The 19,456-nt window shown below is 43.3% G+C and overlaps 1 protein-coding gene across 10 annotated transcripts in view; it reads right to left on the reverse strand.

The window, feature by feature from the left end:
• SIPA1L2 (signal induced proliferation associated 1 like 2) overlaps positions 1-19,456 on the reverse strand; it is a 169,941-nt gene that overhangs the window by 96,492 nt on the left and 53,993 nt on the right. For all 10 annotated transcript variants that reach the window (XM_053298828.1, XM_053298854.1, XM_053298822.1 and 7 more), the window contains one exon: positions 4,423-6,111. In XM_053298828.1, the coding sequence (XP_053154803.1) occupies positions 4,423-5,884 (1,462 nt within the window). In that variant the 5' untranslated portion in view covers positions 5,885-6,111. The remainder of the gene's footprint in view (positions 1-4,422; positions 6,112-19,456) is intronic.

Consider the following 19,456-nt stretch of genomic DNA (forward strand, 5'->3'; position numbering starts at 1 on the left):
TGCCCATCACTGCTTAGATAAGATTTTCATATATCAATCATAAGCAGTTTTCCATTTTCTGTCCCCCCAGCTGCTTGTTTCTCTCTCCCAAGTCTGATGTACTGCAATCCTACTCTCTTTACATCCCCTATCCCTTGTTCTCTTTTCAGACAGGACTCTCTTCAAATGCAGACCAACTCCTTGCTCCTCCCCTGTCTATGGTTATGTTGCTTTAACTATCTGTCTTTCCATATTCCTTCTACTCCCTCTCCTTCTCACCAGAAGCTGCTTCCCATTTTAAACAGAGTAAGTTAAAGTGGTGCTAATTTTTCCTTTCTGCTGCTTTTTCTTCCATGGAATCTTCCTTAATTTCTTTGTTGTACCTTCAGAGATCATTCACCTCTTAAATTCTACTAAATCTTACACTTAATACACAACCCTGTTCCTGCCTGCCTATTTTCTATAGCCCTGGTAGTTATTCCCTTCCATAGCTTCCTTTTTAGTTCATATCCATCATATTTCTGGTTCATTTCCATCACCTATCAGTTTTAAATTTATTTCATAAGTGTATAGATATTTGCAGTAGTAACAGTTTATTATATTAATTCTCGTAGACGTGCCTCTGTGTGGATGCATCCCGGCAACCCAATGGATTGGCTGGGCAGCGGAGGCACCAGAATGGCTGGGCAGCGGTTGGCCGCGTAGGGAAGTGGCCGCTTAGGGAGGAAAGGAAAAGAAGGAAAGTGGGCAAGCAGAGAGGAGAACGGAATGGAGTGGGGCCGAAGGGAGGCGGGAAGCTGTTGGGAGAGAAAGCGGTGGAGCCTGGCTAGGCAGAGACAAATGGCTGGCCACTTCAGAAGATGCTCTCTAGAGGGAGGGCTCTGCAGGAAGGAGCTGGCTAAATGCTTGGCTGCCTGATGCACTAGGGACTGGAGGAAGGAGGAGGCGGCAATGGCCAGTAGGGAAAATACAAGCAGGCTAAAAGGCGGCCGGGGGGGGAGCACGAATGAGAGAAAGAGGGGGAAATGGAGGAAGGAGCAAGCTAGGGCAGAAGGCTTGGGGGGAGGGGACTGGGGCAGAAGGTGGGGGGAGTGTACTGCTGCACAGATGCTCTGTGCAGGATTAGCTAGTAATAGCATATTTCCCATATTCTTAAGCTATTACTGTGTTTTTTTGAACTGTAGTAAGTTTCTTGAAAGCCCACCTAATGGCACAGCAGGGAAGCAATCTGCCTAGAGAGCAGGAGGCTGTTGGTTCAAATCCCCACTGGTGTGTTTCCCAGAATATGGGAAACTCCTGTATTGGGCAGCAGCGATAATAAGTGCTGAAAGGCATCATATCATACTGTGTGGGAGATAGCAATGGTAAACCATTCCTGCAGGGGCATAGCTAGCTGAGAGGAGGCCCATGTTCACCCCTCTCCCTGGTGGCCCCTCAGAGTGAGGGACATAATGATGAAAATAGGGAGGGGTGGAGCGGGGGCCCCCCAGGAGCTGGGGAACCCAGGTTCTTTGAATCCATCTGCTCAATTATAGCTATACCCCTGCACTCCTGTATTCTACCAAGCAAACGACATGGCTCTGTGGTCACCAGAAGTCAACACCGACTCAACACAACCTAACCTAAATCCTCTTGAGCTTTCAGTTTATTTTGTCTTTGCTTTCCTCTGTCCTTTGCACATCTTCGTTTCACCCCTATTACACCAAGGAAATATCTTTCACTTCTCTTCACGCCACACCCCATACCCGCCCACCAACAGACATATGCCTTCCTTTGCTTTCTTCAATAAGTGCCTATTTCAAACTTTTACTCTTTGGTCAAATAATCATTTTAATAAACCAGTAACGTCTTGCTTTAGCTCCCCCCCGCCCCGCCCACTTCTTTTCTTTGTCATCTGCTTTGCTTCCTTGGACTGTAATTTGTAAATTTTCTGTCAATGAAATTTTTAAAAGCTTCTCTACAATTCCTAATTGTAGGGAAAAGATTAAGTTTGGGGTGCAACCTCCCAGAGACCTATTTTTGGGCAGTATACAAAAGTGTTAAATAATATAAATAATCCAATTCAAAACAATTATGTATTAATAAGCTTAAGCTAGTAATCTCAGTGGCCCACAAAGGCCACTTAAAAAAACCCAATACATTGCCACAGATTTAGTAATAGATCTTCTTGACTGTGAGGAAGAGAACATTCTTTCTTCCCACTCTAGCAATCAAATGCAGATACCTTTGAATTAATTTATTCATCTGTGATGGTTACCAATATTTTACAAATTTATGATATGATTCTTCCCCTTCATGCACGAAGGACATTATGTACAGAGGAGCACATATTAGGAGTTCAACAGGACTCTCTTTCATTACTAGGTAAATCCTGTGCTTATATATCACTGCAGCGTCGGCTCATTATCACACATCTGGTCATTCATGGCAAAGAGATGCCTCCAATCCCTCACCTTGCCACATCCAACAGCCTAGTTCTTTTCATGATCCCAGCACATAAGCATCTTCTAATAGGAGCCTAAGAGATATGCTGGAGAACAGGCCACTGAATACATCATGATGAGGTATAGAAGTGTGTCAGCTTGTCAAAATGCTCAGTAAACTGTAACTTGCCTAGTACAAGGATTTTAAATTTTGCTAAACTGCTCTAGGACACCTGTCTGTAGGCTGCTCATGTACAGAGTGGGAAAGGATCATGCTCTTAATGTATTTTATAAAATGGATGTGTCCTAGTAATACACACTTTCAATAAGCATGTGTAATAAAATGATCACACAGTATATGTAGCTGCTTCTACTAATGGTGCCATGCCTAAAATTCTATATGGGAATTAAAAAAACAGGGTTGTTTATTCTAAAGATAGTGAGTTCCAGTACATACTTCAGACAATTACTACTCAGGAACCAAATATCTTTCTGGTTTTCAGTGTACAAACTGCAAGTTTTCGGGGGAAGAGTTAGAATATGGCCCCTAAAACCTGAGAAAATCATTTAATAATTTTTACTAATAGTTGCAGGGAGAATCCACATGCTCACAAACACATTCTGATTTCAAAAAATTGGTATTTCACCTTGAAAAAATTTCCAAGAATTTTCCCAAATAATTTTCATTGCATGCATATGATGAAAGTAAGAGCCTGCCAGGATTCCAAGATCCTTTAAATAAGAGAATGGCTAACACAATATAAGCCTTCACAGGAATACAAGCATTGTACCACACGATAATTTGAATGGGTCAAAGACCTCCATAATACAGTTTAATCTTGGAGAAGATCAAATTAAAATGCTACATTTTTAAAATTAGCCTTGAGCAATATTAGCCCTTGTTTGTGTTACTGTAGTTTAACATCTAATCCTAAAGACTGTTCAGGGGAAAGAGAATACAGAAAGGAAAGGTTTCATCACTCTTACAAAGACTAAAAGTAAAGTGTACCGTCAAGTCGGTGTTGACTCCTGGCGACCACAGAGCTCTGTGGTTTTTCTTTGGTAGAATATAGGAGGGGTTTACCATTGCCATCTCCCGCGCAGTATGGATGGTGCCTTTCAGCATCTTCCTATAGAGCTGCTGCCTGATATAGGCATTTCCCATAGTCTGGGAAACATACCAGCAGGAATTCGAACTGACAACCTCATGCTTGCTAGGCAAGTCATTGCCCACTGTGCCATTAGGTGGTTTTAGAAAGCCTAGAGCTTATCAAATTTGTTGGCTTATTTGTATAACAAACCACTTACAAAATAAGAGCATATCTGTGGTGTTTTTAGTTAATCCATTCATTGATCCAGTCCAGCTTTTGAATGGTTCTTTAGTTACTTTTATTCCTGTCCTGGGAGTAGAGGTGGGGCTAACAAACAGCCAGCAGCAAGAGCACTGAAGACAGAGTGCACTTGCCTCTCAACTAATATCTGTCTCATTAAACCATTAATATTCCTGATTCAACTTCACTGTCTTGCCCTTGCAAACCACAACTCATTCCTCTGGATTCTACAATATCAATTATGACATTTTCACAGACAACACTTTTAAAAAAACATTTCATGCAGCTTTGCAATATGGTGTCACAACCCGTAACATTATGATTATTCCCTAAACAATATTTTTCATGCTACTAATTCTCTTATGTTTAAATTTGGGACAAAAGCCCAGTAATTATGCAAATGCACATGTACGAATATGACCCTGCAGACAGAGAAACACAACTCCAACAGCTGATTATTCAAATCAGATAACTAAATAGGTAGGGGAGTTCATTTCATTTAGAAGGGCCACCTCAATGATGTCCATAACTTCAAAAAGAACAGCTGCAATAATGAATATGTTTGAAGGTATTTTGAAAAGCAAGGTCTCCAAGCTTCAGGTATTTTTACTTCTCATATTGCTATCCAAATATTCAGTAACTGTTTTGAAACATTCAGGTATAAAAAGATTCTAGGGGAAATCTCTTACCTTTTCCATAGAAGAACTTTCTATAATAATATGCACCAAGATCAATGTGCTCAATGATATAACGTTTTACTTTCTCCCTGTGAATTGGTTGGTTCTCCCTGGGTACTTCCAGCACAGAAACACCTGCATTCGTGCAGTGAGAACTTAGTGAAGATTCAAAGGAGCAACTGTCTCCTGAAGAAAAAGACGCTGAGTTTGCCCGAGAGAGTGCAATCCGCCTATCACCTTCCCCACCAGTTTCATTCCTAAAATAAGGACAACTCAGTACTAGGTCATTACTTTTCCCATCACCTTCATCAGCATCTAGGTTCTCTTTTGAATTGAGATCCTCTTTACTTCCTAAAGGAGATTCACAGCTTCCAATCTGTCCTGCTGCCATTTGAGTTTGTGATGCAGCTGAAGCTCCAGTGGTTATATTTTTTCTTTTCCCCACATTAATTCTGGTAGCCATTGCTTCATTTATGTTAAACAGAATGCTTTGAACATCATAATGTGCAAAACACTTCTGACAATTCCAAGGATGAATATTCTTCTCAAGTCTACAATCCTCTAGTTCAGATGAGAATTTAAGAGTTTCATGTTCACTTTTAGCAGTTCTCAGTTTTCTAAAGAGAGATGTTTCTACTGCTTCAGACTTTAATCTCCATTTGACAGATTTGTCCCGATCCCTACCAATAAGTAGGGCACTATCCATGTAGTCCAGTCCAGAAATTCTTACAAACTCTCCTCTGGAAATCTGTGCTGCAGCATGGAGACTTGGAGAAATGGTGGGGTCACAGTGGAAAAATTCAGGAAATCCAAATGGCACATGTGTTTTATGTTCAAAGTTTTCCACTCTGTAACCTCGAAGCATTGCAAAAAAATTCTCACCAGACAAACCTTGTCTGTCTATTGATGACGTACTCCCATATTCCCTATGAAGAGCTGCTCCTGTATTTGGGTTGACAGCGTTCTGGTCCAGTACATCCTCAGCATCAATGTCACTGATTGTAACATCACTGTTGCTTCTTTGCCTTATAGGATGAAGTCCCCTGTGTGGAGAATGGATAAAAAGGTCTCCTAATGCATACCGGGTCTCTGCAAATTCTAAGTCAAGGTGTTCTTTTTGCTTCCCTTCATTCTGGTCACCATTTACTGATCCAACACTTTCATAACCAGGCTGAGGCCTACTTTCCCACGAAGCTTTGCTTAGTTCCTTTGTACAATCTTTCTTAGGTGGCCATTCAGATACTCTGGCTCGGACACCCATTTTAGGCATGGCTGGGGTACCATTGGCTGGATTACTATTTTCACCTTTGTTAGCTGAACTTAAAGAAGCAGGAGGACCCATGTTACCATTCAGAGCTTTAAATTTTCTTGCAAAGTAGTCATCAGACTGCATAATTCTTGCAGATTCCTTGACCTTTGAAGAGGCTCTGCTGGGTTTGTGCTTTTCTTCCTGTGAAGACTTCGGCTCACTCATATCCACACAATGGCAAGAGAACACTAAGTCTTGTCTTCAAGACCAGTGCTGTTGGTGTAACATTTCCATTATTTTTAGAATTAGGAAAGGGAGCCACAGTGTATGCATCTGAAGATCTTCCAGGTTGTGATTCCAGAAGATTTCTTGATAGGAATCATTTCTGAGTCTGCATTTTATATCTTCAGATCAAACGTAAATTAGATATCAATTCATTTTTCTCCATGTATCTGTACATCAAAACAGAAAAAAATAAACCAGTTAATACATTTTCCATGCAAAAGGACAAGCCAATAAGACAAAGTTCATACCAAATAGACACATTCAAAATTATAGAAAAGTACAGAAAGTTATTTTCTATTTCAGCTTGCTGCAATATTGTTCCTTTCTAGCTATGGTAAACTGTAATCCCAGAGATTTTCTGACATTAACTAGTCCTGAGGCAACTATGAATATCAGCTATTTTGTTGTTGTTTACACAGTCAGACAGGTGTTATTGACTGGTTTGTTTTATACAGACATCGAGTCCTTCCCAAGGACCTGGAATGCTAGAATTTTATTATCAATGTTGTTGCTGTTATTATAGATATCGTCGCAGAATATAGGCTGTTTCCAGTAATGCTGCTTTTTGTAATTGGCTCATGGTGATTTCTGTGGCCCCTATGGTGTTGAGGTGCTCTTCGTTGTTTTGGAATTGCTCCTAGGGCGCCAATTACCACTGGGATTATTTTGGTCTTCTTCTGCCACAGCCTTTCAATTCCAATTTGTAGATCTTTGTATTTGGTGATTTTTTCTATTTCTTTTTCTTCTGTTCTGCTATCCCCTGGTATTGCTATGTCAATTATTTTAACTTGTTTTTCTTTCTTCTCGACTACAGTTATATCTGGTGTACTGTGTGGCAGATGTTTGTCTGTTTGTAGTCGGAAGTCCCATAATATTTTTGGGACTTCTGACTACAAACAGACAAACATCTGCCACACAATACACCAGATATAACAGCTGCTATTATTATTATCATTATTATAACAGCTGCTATTATTATTATTATAATTAATAATAATAATAACAACATTATTATTGAATATTATTATTGAATATTATTATTGAAATAGTTGAGATGAAAGAAAAACAAGTTAAAATAATTGACATAGCAATACCCAATTTACTGGGAACAGCCTATATTCTGCGACGATATCTATAACAACAGCAACAACATTGACAATAAAATTCAGCCATCCTAGGTCCTTGGGAAGGACTCGATGTCTGGATAAAACAAACCAGTCAATAACACCTGTCTGACTGTGTAAATAAATAAATAAAACTAAATAAATTTCTATACCGCCCTTCCAAAAATGGCTCAGGGTGGTTTACACAGAGAAACAACAAATAAATAAGATGGAACCCTGTCCCCAAAGGGCTCACATTCTGAAAAGAAATATAAGATAAACACCAGGAACAGTCACTGGAGGTACTGTGCTGGGGTTGGATAGGGCCAGTTACTCTCCCCCTGCTAAATAAAGAGAATCACCATGGTAAAAGGTGCCTCTTTGCCCTGTTAGCAGGGCTATTCAAAGGAAAAGGCATTACACTTGGCTTAATGAGCTGCAATGATTAAGACATTACTATTAGGGGTCTGCGCGACTAGCGAATTGAATCACAAATAAAACTAATTGGTTCAAACTAGCCGGCCATAGCCAGTCAGTTCAATGAATTTAATCAGAAATTTGTGAAAAATCCACAAGTTGCCTTCATAGAGAACAATGGGAGACATGAATCACCCCATTGTACCTCATGGGTAGGCCCTAGGGACACCAAAGTGGGTTGGGTGATTCATGTTGCCTATTGACCTACTGACCCAGCTAAAATTCTAAAATTCATTAAAAATCACCAGTTCTCCATTGTTCTCTATGGGTGAAACAAGCAGAATGCACACAATTTGCAACCCTGCCTTGAAAAACCAACACTTCAGAACAGAAGAGCACACAGTCCCTCCCAACACATAACAGAATACCTCATTCTGCCAAACACAGACAGTACAAAGACAGCCAAAAAAGAATCACTGACCGAGAATCAGTGCGCACACTCACACATTTTTTGATGTCTGCTCAATCAATTTTAGAACCCACTCAGGTTGAAACAGGAAAGCCCACTCTGAATTCACATGCACTACCTCGATACTGCCACTCAAAACAAAACTCATTCTGCACACAGATGAAAGAAATGAGAGAATACTGCCCAGGATTCACAGCCAGCCACAGTGTGCCTGTGCTGCGGTAACGTTATAAGTTGTTATCTCACACAGAGACACGAATCCTTACAAGAACTGCCACAGCAGTACCCTTAGCAACCAGCAACTAAGCTCAACTAGAGTGTCTTCAGCCACATTTTGACTGAGTTTGCAATGAAGAATACAGATAGCAGACCAGAGCTTTGAGTTACTCTCAAGGCCAGACATGGAGATCATCTCTCTTCTTTTTTCTCTAGCATAAGCGTACATCCCTGGCTGCTTATATTTGGATAACACAGGATGGCCTCAGATTGGTGCTGAGCTCCGGTTGACAACCTGACACATGGGTCAGGGTACCAGTCAATCTCCCTTCATTGGCCATGGTGGGTGCCGGGCAGTGTCATGTCTCAGGAGCACTAACAGGCAGCCTGTGACATCTGGGGTAGGCCACAATGGCCAGAGTGGGGCGAGCTGCCAGTAGTGTTGCAGTGAGTGGGGGTGACCCTGAATTACTCACCCTCCATGGCCAGTTCTGGATAGCCCAGCAGGGGGAGGCTGGCCTTTATGAAGACCAGCTGCTATACCATCTGAGCATCCAAGCATGAGTGATGGAGTGTCACCACACCCCCCAGCCATGGAGAACATCCTCTCGCCCTGAAAGCTTCATTGCAGGCATAACAGAAACCATCCAGCAACCATCGCCAAGTCTGGCCAGACTTGACAATGCATTGCCCAAAACTGGATCATCTCCACCTAATGGCCCTGGTTCCTGCAGGTACTGTAGCACACACCGCTCAGCACTGCTGCAAGGCATGGTGGGCTCCTCCTATACTCCTGGCAAGGCAGCAAATAAGCCCTCCATGAACCACCGGGTGAAATACTGAGGTGGTGCTGCCACCAGCTCACTTTGCCCTGCCAGGGACACCGCACTATTGGACCTGGAAGCAGCAGTGATAGCAGCGTTGCTGCTAAGGATGGAATGTGCACTAGCAGTAAGCACTCCAGCACCCTTTCCTCTGCTCGCCTAACCTCTGTAACCAAGAGCTACATCCACCTGGGCAGGGCAACTGGTCAGCAGAGATCGCTTTGCCCTCATCCTTGGGTCACACAGGCAGGACAAAACTTGGGCCCCTCTTACCGTTGCCCACCACAGCCAGTAGTATCACCCCTGTGCCTACCACTTGGTTCCTAGCTCTGCTTCACACCCTCATGGACATCTTAGGGTTTTTTTTAAATTTTAAGCCCTAACCCTGACCAGGGGGGAGGGGAAAAAAGAAGTGCCTTTAAGGGGATGTGGGGTCGGGCTGGTGTGTTTATTCTCTGTATGCCACACACAGTGCTACCTGTAGCACTATAGTGCACACAGAGAAGGTTAAAAAATAAAATTCCCAGAAATAAAGCAGCAGGCTTGGGGTGGGGGCTGTTAATGGGGGCCTGGCCCAGACCACCACCACTCTGCTCAGTGCTGCTGCAGTCTATCTCTGTCTCTGATCCAACTTTGTTCCTTTCCTGAGGCACAAAAGCAATGGCTCTCTCTGCCTCCAAGCAGTCCTTTATAAACATTTCAAAACTAACTCCTTTGGCCTACCTGCTCGCTCCCTCCCCCAAGCAAATGGGGGCACAGTTGCCCATGCCAACACTTAATTTGAAAGACCACTAGCCAACCAAGAAGCACGGAAATCAAGCCAATTGGAAACCAGTGCCAAGAGACCAATCAGCAACTGAAAAAACACAGAGACAAAATGATGCCCACTAAGCAAATTGCAAGTGAATCAATTAACACATATCGGGGCAATCTGATTCATGAATACATCAGAGAATTGTCCCCAATTCATGGCAGATCAATTCGCTAGTGAATCAATTTGATTTGTCCAGCATGGCAGCATTGTTGTGGTTTGCTGCATTTGACTGCAAGTAGAGGTTACAAGATCTCTCTTGGTCTAGATTTAGAGCATGTTCCTCCACCACCTTCCTTTCTATTGTCTCCCCTAGGCAAAAGGCATTAACAACTCTTTATAAACATTGAGGAGCAGCAAGGAGCTTTGGCCTCATGGCGCAGTAGGGAAATGATCTGTCTAGCGAGCAAGAGGTTGCTGGTTTGAATCCCCGCTGGTATGTTTCCCAGAAACACCTATATGCAGCAATACAGGAAGGTGCTGAAAGGCATCATCTCATACTGCACGGGAGATGGCAATGGTAAATCCCTCCTGTATTCTACCAAAGAAAACCACATGGCTCTGTGGTCGCCAGGGGTCAACACCGACTCAAGGGCACAACTTTACTTTAGTTACTATCTATCTATCCATCCATCATATTTTTATACTGCCTTATATGTACATCTCTAAGCTGTGTGCAAAATTTAAAATATTTAAAAGTCACAAATTAAAATACATGACAAAAACAGTAGAATAAAACAAAAGTTCTTAAAATTATTAAAATTAATTCTAATTTAAAGCCTGAGGAAACAGAAGAGTCCTGAAAACAAACAGAGGAGGAGATGCTTATTTCAGCAGGGAGCATATTCCAAGGCCCCTATGCCCCAGATATTTACTCACTTCTGACCTGCAATCTATTATAACAATGATACCTGCTGCAGCTGCACAATGATACCCGCTGCATAACAGAGGATTATGGTAACCCCATACCAAATTACCAACATTTAATTCAGTTTCTGAAAATTCAGAAGCTATTACTGAGAGCTAGCTACATGTAGTATACATAACAAACCCCAACACCCTTTTAAAAAATGAAAAGCAGATTTGCAAGATGGGTATTTGGAGTGAAAAATGGCAGGGGAGAAAGGTAATCCCCCCCCCCCGCCATTTCTCCAACTCAAATTACTTTTCCAAAATATAGTGTGTCCCCCCACCTGTGACAATTTGGGGGTCAAAACACACTTGATATAGTGAGAGATGTAGTGGACATGGGGTCAGGCATGACAAAACCTTTATAGAAATACCAAATTGCTTATGTTCCTCATGGTAATCAAATGAGAAGATATGTTGGCTTTGTCCTTTGCACATGACACAGTAGACAGAAGACAACGTGGTATACGTTGCAATACTGTACAAGTATAATCAGTTCACATTTACTCTTAATGCTCAATTAATGACAATTTCTTCCTTAAATTTGGGTGTGTGTGCGTGTGTGTGTACAGTATAGTGTACTAGAGAGTATAGTGTACTAGTGTACTGAAGAGCCCCTGGTGGCGCAGTGGTAAAACTGCCGCCCTGTAACCAGAAGGTTACAAGTTCGATCTTGACCAGGGGCTCAAGGTTGACTCAGCCTTCCATCCTTCCGAGGTCGGTAAAATGAGTACCCAGAATGTTGGGGGCAATATGCTAAATCATTGTAAACCGCTTAGAGAGCTCTGGCTATAGAGCGGTATATAAATGTAAGTGCTATTGCTAAGTGCTAGAAAGCTGTACAGTAGTCAAGTCTACAAAGATTTAGAACTACGCATTAAAGCAAAATAAGACAAAGTAAATTGACCTTAGTTGAAGGAAGAGAATTAAGAAGTAGAGACCAGGGTAGTCAAATAGCAGTGACGATAATAGACCTTCAGAAGCTAACAGGCATTATGGAGATGTTTATATCCAACTCTCAAACTCCAATCATGTTTAAATGCAACAGCCTCTCCAAGAATTATATAACGTCTTATTTTTCTGTAATTACTACTAAGTTATTGATCTTTTTAGCCAGAAAAAGTTGTAGCTTACCTGAATACCATTAACGCTGATGCTTCGGTGATGTACATTTTATTTATTTATTTAACTAACTAACGTATTTTTATACAGCCCAAAACTTACATCTCTGGGCAGTTTACAACCCAGAGGTTTATTTATTCCTATGCTTTTCCTTCTATAGCCAACAGGAAGGTTAGATGAAGCTGGACTACATGCTGCCTGTTCTCAATACTATATTTGTTTGATCATGTATAGAGTATAGAATGTTATAAAAGGCTGTGCGTAGGGAAAACAAGCTAGGGTAATTTAAGAGAGCAAAGAGATTTGACTAATTAAGAACATAAGAACAGCCCTGCTGGATCAGGCCCAAGGCCCATCTAGTCCAGCATCCTGTTTCACAGAGTGGCCCACCAGATGCCACTGGAAGCCACAACCAAAAAAACGGGGATTACAAATGAAAAACCAAAAATAGCAAAAAGAAACCGTGATCAACAAGGCCAATCACAAAGGAACTGAACTAAAATATTATTGCCATCCCAGACCATTCTGGAGATGCTGTTTCTGTGCTTACTCGATGCCTGGAAGCTGTTAAGGTATGGATGAATCAAAATAAGCTCAGACTGAATCCCACCAAGACTGAACTACTCTTACTCAGCCCTCGCACCGGACAACAACTGGATGCGAACCTTGTTTTAGATGGGGTGGCGCTGCCCCCGAAGGAGCTTATACGTGACTTGGGGGTCCTTTTGGATTCACACCTCCTGCTTGAACAGCAGGTGGAGGCTGCAGCCAGAAGTGCCTTTGCCCAGCTCCATCTGATTCGTCAATTATGCCCTTACCTTGATTGGCAAGCATTAATGACAGTGACTCATGCTCTTATCTCCCACCTAGATTATTGTAACGCCCTCTATCTAGGGTTACCTTTGAGGATGATCGGAAAGCTACAATGGGTCCAGAATGCAGCGGCTCATTTACTTATGGGTGCCAGAAAATATGACAGGGCAACACCTCTCCTGCAGTCATTGCACTGGTTACTTATTCGCTACCAAGTTTAATTTAAGGTCCTGGTTTTGACCTTCAAAGCCTTGCGGGGTATGGCACCTGTTTACCTACAGATCCGCCTCTCCTATCCAGTTACATCCCATCTGGTCAGATGGCCCTTTTGTCGGTCCCTGATTTCCGAGAGGTTTGAGGAGTTAGAACCCGTGAAAGGGCCTTCTCGGTTGCTGCCCCACTGCTCTGGAATTCCCTTCCCCTGCAGATTCGTTTAGCTCCTTCTTTGTCGATTTTTAAATCTTTATTGAAGACTTTTCTTTTTCGACAGGCTTTTACCCTGTAGTTTATCTATCCCCCCGCCGCCCCTGTTAGTTACTTTAGTTTTATTTAGAATGTAATTTTAATGCTGTTTTGTTTTGCATGTTATTGTACAGCACCCAGAGTCTTCAGAGTGGGCAGTATATCAAATAAATAAACAAACAAACAAACAAACAAACAAACAAACAAACAAACAAACAGTGTGAAGTTCAAATCAATCTGAAAAGATGTGTGTAATGATCTAATATCACCGTTGAAACCTGCTGAAAAAACCTTACTGGAAATCTGACGCAACAGTAGATAATATACATGGACTCAAAAGCTATGTAAACATATAACCATTTGTTGGCAGTAGAATGCAATAACTAAACAATTCCCAACATGAGTACTTGTACTGGAAGCCACAAGCAGGAGTTGAGGGCATGCCATCTCTCCTGCTGTTAATCCCCTGCAACTGGCACTCAGCGACATCCTGCCTTTGAGGCTGGAGGTGGCCTATAGCCCTCCAACTAGTAGCCGATGATAGACCTCTCCTCCATGAAGTTATCCAAACTCTTCTTAAAGCCATCCAGGTTGTTGGCTATCACCACATCTTGTGGCAAATTGTGTAAGCACTTGCTATTATGCAGTAAAATCTGAAAGGCAATGATGATGATTGTCATTTTAAAAAGAATCAGAGCCAAGGTGACCTCATGATGAAGGAAATTGTGTCAATCACAACAGGTGTAGATTGGGGGTGTGTGTGTGTGCCCCACATGAATGGTCTGAAGTTCCCTACATGTGGAATCTGCTTTGTCTGCTTCCCAGCCAACCACAGGTTGCAGAGAGCAACAACTTTGCAGTTTTAAGCTAGGGGAAAGGAAAAGGAAAAGTACAGCAGTGAGGCAGAAAAAGGGATGGGTTTCTAGTTTGAGAGAAACACACTCATACTTGTGGATTCAAGAAATTCCCTCCCTTGCTCTCCCTGCCTGTTTTCCCTTCTGGAAAACACACACATGCTCTTGTTTTCAGAGCTGGATCATGCTGCTTGGACAAGCAGCTGCTGCTCCACTGGCTGGTTCCTTCTTGCACCAAATGATTCAAATTTTCAGCGAGGTAATGCAGCGCAGATGCTGGAAGGCATCATCTCATACTGCATGGGAGATGGCAATGGTGAACTCCTCCTGTATTCTACCAAAGAAAACCACAGGGCTCTGTGGTCGCCAGGAGTCGACACCAACTCGACCGCACAACTTTACCTTTAATGCAGCACACATATGTAAGAGCAAGAGGGGTGGGGCAGATCAGGCCCCAGAACTCAGAGAATATACCTGTCTCTCAGTCGCTCTGCACACATTCACTCCCCAAGTCAAGTGAAGTAATGGCATCTTATCTGCTAGGAATTCTTATTTTTGTAGAGTATACCTGCTGCTTAATTCTTTCATCTGCTGTAGATTATACCGGCACAGTCATGCCAGTATAGTTAAGACGGAAAGTAGTTTCAACATTCCACCATTATAAGCCCTGAACATTTTACTGATTATAAAATTAAAAATGCCTTCTACTTTTGGTGGGTAGGGAGGAATCCTGATCGTATGGTACTTTAGCTCCAGAGATATCAGGCAGATCTGTGGCATCATTTAAATTAAGGTAGGGATAAAAGCAGGGATAAGTAGGATAAAAGTAGGGATAAAAGCATCTCCCGTCAGGAAAGATTCCATCTTCCTTGGAATCCCTACTCTTTAATCCTGGGTGTAAGAAGGAGAGGGCACTCTGCAGTGGTAGAAAGAAAAAGCACTCTGCACACATGTTACACCATTGTTAGTTATTCTTGGGCTTTTTCTTTCTTCCACCATTAACTGCAGAACTGTGTTTTCTTGTATTACTGCTAACTGCAGAGTGCCCTCCCTCCAAACACCCAAGACTCCAAGGCAGATCGAATCTTTCTTGGTAGTGATGAGGTGGTGGTAGTTGTGGGGTGGTTTCTCTGTCTTAATTTAAGTGGTGCCTATTTCTTGAGCTGAAGTACCATACGATCAGAGTCCCCTCCATCAAACAAATAAAATGCCCTTTTCTCTCCACACACTTCTTAACTAGCCCCCTCCTGCTCTGCTCCTATTTTCATTTCCTTGGCCCTCCCAGCTCAGGCTGTTTTCCCTTTAGGAACATGGGAGAGACTCAGGAAACCTAACTTCCTTGGTCTTTCAATGTAATTGAGTTTTTTAAAAACTTTAAAAAAACCTTGTGAAGATGCTGCCTTTTAGGACCCATTAGTTGGCAGCAAAGAAGAAGGCAGAGACAACCCATGAGATATGGTGCAGTAGATCTGCCCCAGAGCAGAAAAAGAAAGTGATGTCATAATCACATAAGCCAATGAGATGTATTTTCAGTCTCTTTTCAGGATTGCAGTTTTCAGCTAACTTTAAAGGAAAGTTACTTTTTAAGGAAAATCAACCTATAGCACTGATTTTTCCCCCTATAGGTATTGTATGAGTATGAAGGAGACAACATAATGAATTCTGAAAGGAGTTGACAACATAATGAATTCTGAAATTTAGGAAAATACCCCATTGTGGAGTTATATAGTATATAATTGTGTCACTTTTTGCAGCTCTGTAATTAAACTTTGCAGGTAAGATAAAATCCAACACACGCATTCCTCCTCCACAAGTTTTCATTTAATAAAACAGAGATGGAAAGAATATACTGAAGATATGTACAGCAGGGATGTCAACATTCAAGATACTCTAGAACAGTGTTTCTCAACCTTTTTGGAGTCAAGGACCGGTAAATTCTTCCTGCAGAGTTTCAAGGACCGCTACATTCTTCATGTGCAGTTTCCCAGACCAGCAGTTAGTAAAGAGGTTTCAAGTTTATCTATTAGTACTATACTACAGGCATGCACAATTCAAATGACCTGGGGGACCAAAACTGACTGTGACTTGGCTTATGGGGGCCAAGGTCAATTTTTAGGGTGCTGATGATTACAGTAACACTTAATATCAATCAATTAATTAAATCAAATTAAAGTGAAATTAATTAAAATGAATTTAATCAAAATTTAACTTTTGAAGTTCTGGCCAAGATTAATTTAAATTAAAATAAAATAAATTGAATTAAAAATTCTAATAAAATAAATACAATGCAATCTGTACAAAATACATAACAATAAAATGCATTGTTCTTCCTTTCCACCTCTGCCAAATCATCACACTTAACACAGAGCACTTCTAAGGAAAAAGATTAGAGAAGTTTTTCTCTTAATTTTTGATAAGAAGATTATGCTTTGATCCTTCACCACACAGGCTTTTATAAAAACGAAAGAGAGAAGCAAGAGAGGGAAAGAATAGGGCAGGCTTGGCTTGAGAGAGAGACACAGAGGGATAGAAAAAGGAAAAGGAGATGGAGCAGGCTTGAAGGGAGAGAGGGAGAGAAAGAGAAAGAGCTAGAAAAGAAAGAGATGGAAAGAGAATAGGGAGGTTTGGCTTGAGGGAGAGAGAGAAAGTCTCTATAAGCTGCTCAGATCTTGCAGAAGGAGCTAGGTAAAGAGGCATAGAAAAAGCAAAATTAGGCAGGAGCCTGGGTAGGCAACAAGGGAACTGACAGGCCTAGGAAAGGATGTTTAGCTGAGGGAGCAGTTGAGGAAGGAGGGGTAAAGAAGGCTAGAGAGAAAATGGGTAGATAAGAGAGGTGCATGTGGCAGGGGACTGCAGAGAGACTGGAGTTAACTTATTCATTTGAAATAACAGATCTAATCTTAGGATGCAGACATCTACATTTTCTACAGACAATGCTACATTTTCCTGAAATTTAGCATTCTTGTGAGTTCACCCTCATGAGGTAAAATAAAACATTGCCACATGTAGAGATTTGTGGGTCCCCCACAAGACATATTAACTTTTGAATATGGAATGTGATTGTGGCACCACCAAATCACCTTATCATTGAAAATGACAGTTAAAAGTCATATTTTGATGACTTCACTACAGCATGTTTTCTTGATAGGACTGGGCAGGAGTGAAATCGATTTAAATGCTATTTATAAAAGCCATTTATACCTTGCCCTGACGAGTTAACACCCTCACCCCACCTGCGAACCTCTGTGTAGTTTTTTAAAAATCTTCTAATTCTAGCCGCTTGCTGCTTTACTTGCCGCTTGTCTTCCCTTGCTGCGAACCTCCGTGCATATTTTTAAATTCCGATGCTGAGGGGATGGCTGCTGGGTGGGGGATGAGCCAGTGGTCCTTCTACCCGCCCGCCCCACCCATGCCTGCTTTGAACCTCTGTGCTTAAAAAATTCCTGACATTCCAGCCGCCGCGCGGCCGAGGGGACGGCTATGGGGGGGGAGCCCATGGTCTTTCCACCCACACACACCCCGGCGGCGGCGGCGGAGGATCCCAGAGCGACGCCGTGGCCTGCCATCCCGCCCGGCGTCGCTTCCCAACTGTGAGGGACGCCTGCAGGCGTTACTGCGCAGGCGTCCCTCACAGTTGGGAAGCGACGCCGGGTGGGATGGCAGGCCACGGCGTCGCTCTGGGATCCTCTGCCGCCGCCGCCGCCGGGGTGTGTGTGGGTGGAAAGACCATGGCCCCCCCCCCATAGCCGTCCCCTCGGCCGCGCGGCGGCTGGAATGTCAGGAATTTTTTAAGCACAGAGGTTCAAAGCAGGCATGGGTGGGGCGGGCGGGTAGAAGGACCACTGGCTCATCCCCCACCCAGCAGCCATCCCCAGCCATCCCCTCAGCATCAGAATTTAAAAATATGCACGGAGATTCGCGGCAAGGGAAGACAAGCGGCAAGTAAAGCGGCAAGCGGCTGGAATTAGAAGATTTTTTAAAAACTACACAGAGGTTCGCAGGTGGGGTGAGGGTGTTAACTCGTCAGGGCAAGGACCGGCACTCAAGTCGTCGCGGACCGGCACCGGTCCGCGGACCGCCGGTTGAGAAACACTGCTCTAGAAGATATTCCTTACTTGCAAGAACATCAAGTATAGGAAGATGAAGTTAGATCAGCACTCTAGTCATTACCAAGTCAGAAGGCTACAGGAATTAATAGAATCTATTATATTAATTCTTGTAGATGTGCCTTTGTGGGGATGTGTCCCAGCAACCCAGCAGATTGGCTGGGCAGCTGAGGCGCAGGATTGGCTGGGCAGCAGTTGGCCACGTAGGGAAGTGGCCGCTTGAGGAGGAAAGGAAAGGAAGGAAAGCGGGCAAGCGGAGAGGAGAACTGAACGGACTAGGGCAGAAGGGGAGGAAGCTGTGGGGAGAGAAAGCGGCAGAGCCTGGCTGGGCAGAGACAGACGGCTGGCTGCTTCGGAAGATGCTCGCTAGAGGGAGGGCCATGCAGGAAGGAGCCAGCTGGACGCTTGGCCGCCCGATGCACCAGGGACTGGAGGAAGGAGGCGGCGGCAATGGCCAGTGGGGAAAACACAAGCAGGCTCAAAAGTGGCCGGGGGGGGGGGAAGCACGAATGAGAAAGAGAGAGAGACAGAGCGACAGACAGACAGAGCGAGAGAAAGAGGGGGAAATGGAGGAGAGAGCAAGCTGGGGCAGAAGGCTTGGGGGGAGGGGACTGAGGCAGAAAGTTGGGGGAGTGTACTGCCGCACAGATGCTCTGTGCAGGATTAGCTAGTAGCTACAGAAATATGACAAGCAACAGAAGAAGAATCAGTTAAGGCTCTAACCAAACCTATGTCAGCAAATCTGGAGAACGACACAGTGGCCAACAGATTGGAAGAGGTCAGTCTACATACCCAAACCAATGAAAGGAGACATAACAGATTGCGCAAACCATTGCACAATATCCTTAATTTCACATGCTACCAAAATAATACTCAGGATTCTCCAATGCAGATTACCCTATGTAGATAGAGAAATGCCGGATGTTCAAGCTGGTTTCAGAAAAGTCTGAGGAACACGAGCTAATCGAGAAAACCAAAAAAATACCAAGAAGTAGTCAATATGTGCTTTATTAACTACAGAAAGGCTTTCAATTCCGTTGACCATGTCAAGTTGTGGAATATCCTTAGGAAAATAGGCATTAGGGATGTGCACGGAACCACAGAAGCGTGGTCCGGCACTGGGGGGAGTGTCTCTTTAAGGGGGTGGTGGTAGTACTTACCACCCCCCCGCCGCTCTTCCCCCTCCGGCGCTGGTGCTTTTAAAAATCTTCTTGGGCGGCAGAGTTCTTCCCTGCCGCCCCTGCCCCCATCATTGTCCTTCTAAGCCTTAAATGGAGAAGATCTAGTGGTGCGCATGTGCCCTGCGCAGTGCGCGTGCTCATATTCGCCGCTGGCGCGCGCGCCGCATATATCATGCAGCGCGTGTGCCAGTGGCGAAAACAAGCGAGCACGCCGCGCAGGGCGCA

The sequence above is a fragment of the Hemicordylus capensis genome, chromosome 1 (genome assembly GCF_027244095.1).
Source record: "Hemicordylus capensis ecotype Gifberg chromosome 1, rHemCap1.1.pri, whole genome shotgun sequence".
NCBI classification, from domain to species: domain Eukaryota; kingdom Metazoa; phylum Chordata; class Lepidosauria; order Squamata; family Cordylidae; genus Hemicordylus; species Hemicordylus capensis.